General features: G+C 29.9%; 1 protein-coding gene across 1 annotated transcript; it reads left to right on the forward strand.

The window, feature by feature from the left end:
- Positions 1–5,614: 5,614 nt before the first annotated feature.
- LOC145304450 (uncharacterized) lies at positions 5,615–10,871 on the forward strand. The gene is made up of 5 exons (XM_080146329.1): positions 5,615–5,702; positions 7,158–7,225; positions 7,525–7,584; positions 10,142–10,224; positions 10,704–10,871. The coding sequence occupies exons 2-5, from the start codon at positions 7,216–7,218 to the stop codon at positions 10,869–10,871; spliced, it is 321 nt and encodes a 106-aa protein (XP_080002455.1). The 5' UTR covers positions 5,615–5,702; positions 7,158–7,215.
- Positions 10,872–11,783: the final 912 nt, after the last annotated feature.

Genomic DNA, 11,783 nt, shown 5'->3' on the forward strand with positions numbered 1-11,783 from the left:
AATACAAGTTATATAATTATGCATTGAAAACTAAAATAAAAATGTAAGAATTAAGCTGCAACAAAAGTTGAAAATTTCATGAAAATTTGCCCAAAAGATATTTTAAAATAGAGTAATATAAATTTTAATATTTTGATTAATAGCATCAAATAAAGGATAGTAAAGCCTCAAAAAATCTAGATGGACAAACGAACAAATAGTAGAAAACGTTGTGCATACCGTGCATATAAAATCTAGTTTTTGGAAATATAAGTACGATTTTGGTTCTATTTGTAGTTTAGGAGCTACGTTGTAAAATGTGAGAAATGTTGTAAAGTTTCAAGTAAGTTGGAACATTTTACCACGTAGCTCCTATACTTTACATGGCACAGGAGTGGTTTATATATTTATATGACGATTCTAACGGTATGCATAACGTTATTCTACTATTAATACAAGCCGCGCAATTTTAAAAATGTGCACATTTTTTCCACAACCTTTAAATCCGTAAATCTTCAAAAATAAGGCCTTTGGAAAAACCGGTTTTTAAGGTATAATTTGAAGAAAAAATATTTAAAATATTTGAAACATAAATGTCCCAGAACATGTTTTTCAAATATATTAAGCATTTTATATAATTGTTTTTTTTTCTATGCATAATTAAGATTAAAAAAAACGTTTCTATTGAAAAACCATGTATCTTTCTTTTTTATGACAATTGAACATCTGCTATAAAATACATTATGTCCGTTTGTACATCCATTATATTTTTGTGCTTTAACCTTTTCTAATTCTAATTTCTCTTTTGCTTGATGAATGTGTAAAAATAATCCAGAATGAAATGAATGTCAAAACTTTTCAAAATAACTTTCTCAAACTATTAACAACTATCACACTTTTCCTCAACAGTTTAGCGGATTTATGACCAACACGCAACAAGCGGTCAATGGATCCTATAAATAGACATATTTGCAAAATCAAAACTGGTTTTAGCTAAATTGTATCTGCTCCTTCTTCCGGATTATAGAATTTTTAAGAATTTGACTAAAAATGTGTGATGATTTGACTTTGATATAGCCTTTGATGTAAAATGTATATTACCTCTAACACATGAAAGCAGTAGTTGTTTTAAAAACTTTTTTTGTAGATTAATTATAACTCATGAAATTGTCGACGGCAGTACCTTCTGGTTTTAATTAATGCTTTTTTTCTTCAAAATACCTTGAAATCTTAAACTTAGAAAGTAAAAACAGTAATGAAAAATCAACATATCATTTAACTAAACAATTATGACAACATCCATAAAAGCGAAGCACTGAAACTGTAGAACAAACGGACATTAACACTTATATAGTATCAGAACTGAATAATCACAATATAAATGTATAAGAGTCGAAGCAAAATTGTAAGTAAATTTGTTGAAAACTGCTTTACTTTCTAAATCGTACCTAATTACTAAAGGAATCACCATGCAAAGTTTGAAATTGATATGACATCTCTAACATGCCTAAATTAACGAAAAAAGCTATCCGTTTGTGAAGGACGTACGGATGGACCGACCCTAATTATAGAAAAGCCTTGCTTTTAAAAATACTGACAGAATTGATTTACAACATATTTACTGTTATTAAAAGCGAAGCTTTTCTATAATTTTTTTCCGTCCGTACGTCCGTCTGTCTGTCAGTAAAAGTTAGATTTGAAGGTGGAAATGTTAGCTTTTTTAGTGGAACGGTTAGCTTTTTCCGTTAATTTAGAATTTTCCTATCGATTTCAAACTTTGCAAGGTTATTCCTGTAGTATTTAGGTACAACTTAGAGAAAGTGTAGCTACTCTAAAATCGTTACCAGAATTTCCGAACGCCCAATTTAAACTGTTGATTTAAAAAAAAATTAAATCAACATATTTTTATGTGATAAAATTATCCGATTGAACTGAATTTTGGGATACTTATTCCTAGGACAACAAAGTACAATGTTATAGGCGATGCATCTCTTTATCAAGTCCTAAAAATGTAATTATGTCCTTAAACATTAACTTGTATTTAAACCGTTTATAAAAAAATTTACTCATAATTTTGTTTAGACTTTAATAAATTTATATTCTGATTATTCAGTTCTGAAACTTTACAATTAATAATATTCGTTTGTCCTACGGTTTCATAGCTTGGTTTTATGGATGTTTTCATCCTTGTTTATATAGAAACAATAAGCAATTAAACACTCGAATTTTGTATGAAAGACACAATAGTATAAGTTATCAAACACATAAACAATAGATTGTTGAAGAAATTAGGCATTTAATTGATTATAGCAAAGGAAAGTTATTAATAAGTATAGTCTAATTAGTTAAAAACTGAATAGTTCTTATACATTAGATAGTTTTACTATTAAGTAAATTTGTTGCAAAATACAACATACTGTTTAAGGACATTCCTACATTTTTAGGACTTTATTATAGATGTGCCTCGTTTATAACGTTGTACCTTGTTGTAGTATGTATTACAAAAAGGTTTAAAACTTATTGTAGAATTGCTATGCTTTCTAAATCGTACCTTACTACTAAAGGAATAACCATGCCAAGTATGAAATCAATAGGACAATTATAAAAGGCCTAAATTAATGATAAGAGCTATCCGTTATAGACAGACAGACCAATCCTTAATAAAGAAAATCTTTACTATTAAAATCAAGCATCAGAAAAAGTCTTGTTTTTTTTTTTAATTATAATTATAGATTCACAACGACCAAAATCTTTGACCTATGTAGATTATGATCACATTTGAAGAAGGTTTTGCCATGTCTTAAATAAGATACAAAATTAAATAAAAATTGTTTTCAATTGCTAAATAATCTTTAATACACCAGACATTAATTTGAAGTTAAATTAAAATATACTATATATATCTCTATATAAAAAAAGCGATTGTGCCCCTAGCATTTAGTTGGTCTGTTTTCTAAGGGGTAAGGCATAAAAATCATCCAGAGACTTGAATCTAAAAATCAAATAGCCTGAACCCATCCTGGGTCCTATGTACGTGAAGCTTTCCTAGAGTGTAGAACTAAATCAGCTATCGAAATCTTAAGCTACAGATAAAATACATACTGTTTACATACAAAACATATCAGATGATCATTATCAAATTTTTGTCAACTTTAATGCAATTAAAATTAAAAAACATTTACTTTACCTAGTAACTATTAAGTAATAAAATAGTAAATGAAGTGTATTCAAGTATATCTTTTAAAGTAATGTTTTTAAATGAACCTTTCGTGTCATATATTAACCTACTTACTGTTTCATTATATCAAAAGTTTATCCATATAAAATTCAAAATGGTTTAGAACAGAAAAGATAGACTTTTGTGTAATAAACGGCTAAGTATCTAATCAATTAGGATTAGTGCTTTTTATATCACTAATAATGCATAAAATAACCACTGTTATGCATCCTAAATATGCAGTGTTGAAGTGTTAAAAATATTGTTTTAAAGCCTCAACAAATATGACAAAATTATATTTACAAGCTTTAAACTATAAGATGATTTTTGATTAAAGGTTATTTTAAAGTCAAATAATCACATATTTTTATTAAAAATCTTTGAAATACTATAGACACGAAGAAGGAGCAGATACAATTTAGGTAAAACCAGTTTTGATTCAGCAAATGTGTATATTTATAAGATCCATTGACCGCTTGATGCGTGTTGGTTTTAAATCCGCTAAACTGTTGAGGAAAAGCGTGCTATATGAGAAAAAACTGGAAAATTTGAAATGATTTTAACTAAGTTTTATATAAGATAAATGGGGAACTATGGTTCATTATTACCTAGAACTTATGACAAATTGACTATAGGGATTTTGTCTTTTCGTCATTATCTAAGTATAAAAAAATAATCAATTTAAAATATACTTCTAGACATAGCACCCTCTTTAGTCTAGTGCAAAATAATGATATGGATATATTGAACTAAAATACTCAAAAAAATATAAAACAAACATAAGATGAAAGGTTTATCTTCGCCCCTAGCAACTTGCTATTAAGTAAAGAAATCAAGATAATTTGAACCATATATTATGCCACAGAGCCATTTTTGTTTACAAAGGAAAGTTTGTAATATCCCATTATATAAAAAAGTAAGCTTTTTATGTTTGTAGCAAAGAATCTCGCTAACCGCTGAACCGACATGGTTAAACCTTACAGTGAAGCTTCTCAGAGATCGAGGGCAGGTTTTTGACTATTTTGGGGGAGGGTATCTTCACCCTCTCAATAAAAGAGGACCACTCAAAAAAAAAAAATTCTCATTTTTTCTTTTTAAAAATTCAAATTGATTGTAGGGGAGAATCGTTTTTTTGCCATCCCACCTTTAGTGCCCCTGGAGGTTACTAGGGGCGTAGCCGCTAGTAAATAATAAAGGAAGGTAACATAGTTTAGAATTGTATTCTTTTTGCGCAAAATTAAAACCTTTTACTGGCCAAAGTCAATAAATAAGGAAATTATGCCCCAAAACATGAATATCCCTGTAATAAGGTTTCCCCTCTGGTATACTGGATTTTCTTGATTTACCTCACTCAACTTTCTGGCGTGTTGTACAGTGAAAAAACTACCCCCCCTTATTTTTGATTTTCTTCAAAATTAAGGGGGGGGGGGGTTAAAAACTACCCCCCCCCCCCTTATTTTTGATTTTTGTCAAAACTAAGCGGGGGGTTAAAAAACTACCCCCCCCTTATTTTTGATTTTTGTCAAAACTAAGCGGGGGGGGGGGGGTTTCGGTGCTCCGGTCTTCACATGTAAGCAAGCACCGAAAAATCCTATATATTGATTCTTTACTTCAGTGCTCCGCAAGAACAAAGAATCATTTTTGTTGTTTCTTTTTTACATTTGTTCTCATCTTTTATACTTAGAAGAAGACAGAATTGAGTCTATTTTTATTTGGTAGACAGAATAAAGGATTTTCCCTTGTAATCTAACTTATTTACAAATATTGGGTCTTCAAACTTTACACGTTCTTGGTTACTAACAGAAATAACAAAAAAGGGCCAATTGTTAAAAGTTTTTCTTGATTTTTAGGTAAAAAATTAGATTATTGATTTATGTTTTTAGAAATTGTTTTTGTTATTTGGCTTTCTTATTTGATTAGCTTTGATTAAATGGATTAATAACTGGATAATCTACATCTTTATATATATTTATCTTAAATTAAAGAACACATTTTGTTGACCCTTGAATTTAATTATCAATGTTCAATGACAGGAATGGAAACATCTTAAACCAATAAAAGTAAAATATTATACATATTTCACTTTTAAATTACTCCATTAACTAATATTTTAAATCCATTGCGTTGACTGAAAGATTTGTCTCATGACTAATTTTGCTAATTTTTTATTGGTCCTTATTTTTGACCAATCAGAATACTCCATTCTATCTGTTATATTTTTATGATATTACTACATCCATGTATATTATAAATCTATTTTATTGACCTAAAGATTCATCTGTACTGGCTAAGCTCATATCTCATTGCTCCTTACTTCTAACCAATCAGAATACTCCATTCTAACTGTTATATTTTTATGATATTACTACATCCATGTATATTATAAATCCATTGTATTGAATGTTGAGTATTGACTGTCTAGACATTATATCCTCAACTTTCTGTGGATTTGGGTAAACCTGATTTGTGTCATATTGACACTCTACCATCTAATTAAGCTCAACAGGTAGGATTTATATATTTTTTCTAGTGGGAGGGGGGGGGGGGGAGGTAGCGTCCAAAAATATTTATTAACCCTCGCACCAAAAGAAAAAAGTGGGATTATAAAGGATGTGGGGTTGTGGGGGTTATAGCAAATGAAAATGTCTCTTATGGGGGAAAAAACTCCTTCCCTTGCGGCTTTGGAGAAATATAATCTAGTTTTGAGAATACTTTACCTTATATTAGTAATACCTTAATCCCTGGAGAAATATAATCTACTTTTGAGAATACTTTACCTCATATTAGTAATACCTTAATCCCTGTAGAAATATAATCTAGTTTTGAGAATACTTTACCTCATATTAGTAATACCTTAATCCCTGTAGAAATATAATCTAGTTTTGAGAATACTTTACCTTATATTAGTAATACCTTAATCCCTGTAGAAATATAATCTAGTTTTGAGAATACTTTACCTTATATTAGTAATACCTTAATCCCTGGAGAAATATAATCTACTTTTGAGAATACTTTACCTTATATTAGTAATACCTTAATCCCTGGAGAAATATAATCTACTTTTGAGAATACTTTACCTCATATTAGTAATACCTTAATCCCTGTAGAAATATAATCTAGTTTTGAGAATACTTTACCTCATATTAGTAATACCTTAATCCCTGTAGAAATATAATCTAGTTTTGAGAATACTTTACCTTATATTAGTAATACCTTAATCCCTGGAGAAATATAATCTACTTTTGAGAATACTTTACCTTATATTAGTAATACCTTAATCCCTGGAGAAATATAATCTACTTTTGAGAATACTTTACCTCATATTACTCACTTCAGAGAATTTTTATTGCATATTAACTTACAAGAATAGTTCTCACTTAAGAGTGAGAGAGAGAGAGAGATTACAATGGCCGTTTATATATTCACAAGCGGCTGCGCTACTAGCCTCTGGATAAGGCGTATTAAATTATAAGAAAAAAAATTAAAAGCAAGCTCTGGCTCAATTTAAAAGGGGTTCAGCAATTGTATTCGAAGTATCTTTATTACAAAGGTTTCGTGATTATCAACTGTAATATCGTCGCTATATAATAAGTAGTATGGTTATTTTTAGTTAACCACTAAACTAATTACGTTTTCCAATTTAGAGAATTTTCAGGATATAATGACAGACGAACAGACAGACACAAACAGTTCTAGATTAACTTCAGTGCTAAAAAAATTATTATTTTTTTTTATTTGTGTTTAGTGCCCTAGAAAATTGGGATAGACCCGATTGCTTTTGGCCTACCTATTCTCTTGACGTCATATCAAAGGGGAGGAGGAAGGGTAAGTGAAAGAAACCCCCGTAGAAAAGAGATGGGGTATAGGGTAATTCCTGACGTCAATAGAATAGATAGGCCAAAAGCAATAACATCTATCCCCATTTTGCTAGGGCAAGATAGACAGCTACTTATTTTTTTAGGGATTTTTCGAATAGAAATGAAGATTCCATTAGAATTGCTTCCTTAGTTACATCTATTATGGCTACAGGTTAGTTAAAATCGATCCATCAATTCAAAACCTTACTTTCTTTTAATCTGTGTGCTAAAATAGTTGTAAATCTGTTTGATATTTCATATCTCAATAACTGCAACGTTTGGTGATTTCTAATTTAAGTTTGTAGGTACCCTTTACCACAACATATATAAACCTTCCCAGAAAAGCTAAAGGAAGCTTCACTATAAAGGGCCTGTGATATTATTAGTGAATAAATAAAAGGGATGGCAGGCCCTCCAAATTTCAAATTTAAGGAGAGTGTTTATAGGTTATGATGTTTTATTATTTTTTAGAAGACCTGAAATTAGAGGGAGAGTCAAAAAACAGAATTGTTGTCAATCTATGCGAGGAAGGTAAAAATAAATAAAAAATCCTTATATAGAATTAATCAGAGAGTTTTTTTAAACTAGTCCCTAAAGTTTTATAATAACGTTTTCTTGTTTGTTGGCTTAATAACTTTGGGGACTTTAGTGAATTTTGATTGGTTGATTCATTAATTTGAGTTTTCAAACGTTTCAACTACTAACTTTAATCTACTGAAGGGATAATTTTGTGTATCATCATGGGTGATCATATTAGTTTTTCGGTCATTGTCTTATCCCTTTAGATACCTGAGAATTAATGTTCAATATTATTTTGAAGTCTGAATAAAAATTCCATAAATTTCTGTCCCAAAATTATTTGAGTAAGAAGGCTTAATATGGACATACTTACATTTTAACACCTTAAATAATTATGCTCGGAGTATTAGATAATGTATAATTGTCCATGAATTATTTCAAAAATTATAGGATATTATTAGGATAATAATACACGCTTTCTTGGTTGTACCTAAGTGTTTTATGAATCATGTTTTTAAGTTACAGAAAGTTTGAATCTATAGGACAATTTCATCATGCCTAGATCAACAATGAGAGCATAATTAGGAACAGTTTGACTTTAGAAGAGGGTTTGATTTACACTATATTCACTTCAAACTCAATAATCATATTTAAAAGTAACAGAAGGACTTTCTGTATGTCTATGTGTCTCTAACCGTTGGTTATTCTTTCCAGTAAAGCTTCTTAGAGGTCAAGGGATGGATTATCATTATTATTGGGGAGAATACCTGCCCCCTCTATAGAGAAATCGGAAGAGAAAAAATTCTTGTTTTCAAGTAGTTTTAGGACAGATTTACTGCGAAACTTAGTTTAGACTTTTCTATTATAAAGTTTAATAATGATTGAGCTGATTTTCTATATTTTTTAATGTTCGTTTGTGTGACTTTATGACGTTTAGCAGGGCCTCGTTTTTATGGATATTATCATCTTTGTTTTCTAGATATTTTCCTGTACTTTTGTTTACATTATTTTATAGCACATATATTTTATATTAGAGTACACACTCGTAATCAACGGTGTACAAAAAAAGTACTTCTTTTTGTTTTTCAATAAATAAGTTCTAGAATAATACAGAGAGAAAAATCAGAATATAAAATCTTCTTTTCTTTCTTTCTTTTTCATTCATAGAACTCAATTGGCACCTTAATTAGATAGATCTTAACGGATAAACTAAAATAACTAATAATAATATAGAATATTTCTTTCATTTTTTTTCTTTTTTTTTCTTTTAATAATACTCGGATCATGGAAAGAAAACAAAGTCGTATTTTCACAGTAGATTTTCTCCTATTTTTAGCCCCTACAGGGGGCTCTAACCCTGTGGGGCCAAAAATACGACGAAACTCGCAACTTCGTTTTCTTTACATGATCCAAATACTTTAATGATTATCTTTAATGTAGCTTTATTAAGTGCCTATAAAAATGTCAATTGGTCAATTAAAATGAATACTCGCCTGCCATTAGAAATTTAGTCTGTGTATAGGCCTTTCGTTGGTAATTTGTATTGTATGACGTCATTTTTTTAATGGACACTTTACATTTAATTGCAAAAAGCTGCACTAACATTGGAAAAAAGGTTCTTGTTTATAATTTTGTGGTCCACCACTATTATTAAATATTGTGATATGTAGTTTATATATGATTAATGTAGCCATAATATTGGTCATAAACCACCACTACCAACACAATATATATAAAATACACACAGAATAATGCACACTATATTAAACAAAGCCAGCTAACCGCATTCAGCTTTTTATCCGCTGATGATAAAATGTAGTACCAACAACAGCGGTGTTTCTCAAAGTAAAATAATATGAAATTTAGGCTTGAAGAGAGTCATTTTAGCTTTTTTGTTTTACTTTAGATAAGGTTAATTTGGGTCATCCTGGGTAAAGAGTAACCCTGCAGAGTTAATGCACCGCATGGTTAAGCATAGAAAAATAACCCCTTCCTATCTTCTTTATTTTAAAAATAACCCGGGTTTCTGTGCTCGATAGGTACTTTGAAGGAAAGCAAAAACATGCCTTTTTTTGATAATGACACAGATGCTGTACGTATTGGTGCAAAAAATGGGGACAAATTTCAAATTGTTTTGGCGTGTGACGTCATACCCCCATCTCTTTTCTAGGGGGTTTCTTTCCTCCTTCCCTTTTCTTTTCCCTCACTTGTGACGTAAATAAACAGCCCCGTCAAATCAATTTAAAAATTGTCCCCATTTTTTGCACCAATACGTACAGCATCAATGACACAGCCAAAGATGCAGTAGTCAACAGCCAGTAAACAATTCGCTACCGCAGCCATGGGTGGCTGGCAGACAAAGAAAGTATGTATGTTCAGAAAAATGTCATTAAAATACTATTTTATAAAGTAATTTTTTTTTAAAGCATATGCTACAAGTTTGTGTGCAAACAGACTCAAATAATTACATTAAAAGTTTGGATATCAAATATCTGGTTATATTATCATCACATAGCTCTAGGTGGAATCACATGAAAATAACTATGTTGAATCCAATCTATTATTTCAGGTTACAAGTCAGAGAAGATGGGTGTTTCCACAGTGTCGCAAGTCAACTCTAAGAGATTGTCTTCCTTTCATAGAAACTATGCGGTAAGTTTTAGTTATGGAGTAGTAATTGGACTGAAAATTGCACTTGTGTTGATGCCCAAAGTTTTAAAACAGCTTCACCTTACTTGTTGGTACACAGTAATAGTGTCTGGCTGATTATGACGTAACAAAAAAAATTAGCCAATGAGAGGCCGTTATTGACCAATGGTAAAATTTGTAGTGGCCTCTCATTGGCTATTTTTTTTTGTTACGCCATAATCAGTCAGACACTATTACTGTGTTCTACTTGTTGGTACAATTATGAATTTTGTGATAGGTTTCAAACTTATTAACCCATAATTTTTATCAAAAGAATAATCTCTATAATCAAGCCCTAAAATGTAAATATGTCCTAGAACAATTTATATACTTTTAAATTAATATTAAAATATAATTTCCTTAAAGTGCTTATGTTCATTTGTTCTAGTGTTTGATTTCAGAGCTTTGCTTTTCTGGATGTTGTCATCCTTGTTTTTCTTTAGATAAGTGGTCATGCTAAGCACAGTGTGGAGGTGGACAAGTACACTCTTCGTGCAGAGAACAATGGTTCACTGAGTTTACACTGTGTCCAGCAAGCCAGCAGCAGCAGTAGTGCCAGGGATAGAAGGGATGTGGCATCTCTAGATAACTTTAATTTAAGTGTTTTATAATTCAAATTATTGACTTTTTACAGTATATTATGTTACATTAAATTAACTAGAAGCCCTAGTCATTTAATTTTGTTAAAAAATCTGTATTTTCTTATTCAAATATTTAATTTACAGATGCCTAATCTCCTTCTATTTGTTAGCAGTAGTAACAGCAATGGCCATAGTAATGGTGGTACTAAAAGGAATGAATAATTTTATAAATCTATTTCAAGTTCTAGAACTTTGAAATATAAATAATAAAAAAAATTAAATTTATTTCTCCTTGTCTCTAAAAAATTACTTTGAGATAAAATCAACCTTATTTGACGTTCACTCAAAGCCCAAAAATAATGGACTTAAAAGTGTATTAAACTGTATATAAGACATTTGCGAATATATTGATACCATTAATTTGCCTCTTAGATAGAAAAAAGTATGTTTTTTTAATATTTTTCTCTTGCTACAAATCAAATTTCAAATTTGAGTCACCAAAAATGCTAAACTAATTTTTGCTCTAGAAGAATCAATTTTTGGAGTTAGAAAGTGCTTAATACCTCATTTTAATCGCCTGGCATTGCTTTATAATATACAGGTAATGACTTGGTTTTTTAAGGAACAGCTGACTAAAAAATCGAGGTTTTGTGATAAACCCACTTTTGTTGTTGCTCCATAAATGATATTTTTTTTCCCAATTTTTTTGGCTGTAAAGAAGCTTTATATATTCATATAACATCCACCTAAATTTGACTTTTGATATTTTATTTATAACATCACCAGAGGGAATTGAATTTTGGAAAAAAAATATCAATTTATATTTTACACTGCTATGCATTGTTCTTGTTCTTGTTTCTAAAAAAAATTTATATTATAAAAAAGAGAATTATTTAACGCTTCTATAGGTATGTTTATCATTTTTCTAGGCTAAATATAACT

Source organism: Acartia tonsa, chromosome 13, assembly GCF_053477335.1.
Source record: "Acartia tonsa isolate MP-2025a chromosome 13, ASM5347733v1, whole genome shotgun sequence".
NCBI lineage: Eukaryota > Metazoa > Arthropoda > Copepoda > Calanoida > Acartiidae > Acartia > Acartia tonsa.

Bases quoted from the DNA above. Each gene is read 5' to 3' on its own strand.
- LOC145304450 (XM_080146329.1), top strand. The intron at 7,585-10,141 runs GTAAAAATAAAT...CTATTATTTCAG, and splicing joins TGTCAATCTATGCGAGGAAG to GTTACAAGTCAGAGAAGATG. The intron at 10,225-10,703 runs GTAAGTTTTAGT...GTTTTTCTTTAG, and splicing joins CCTTTCATAGAAACTATGCG to ATAAGTGGTCATGCTAAGCA.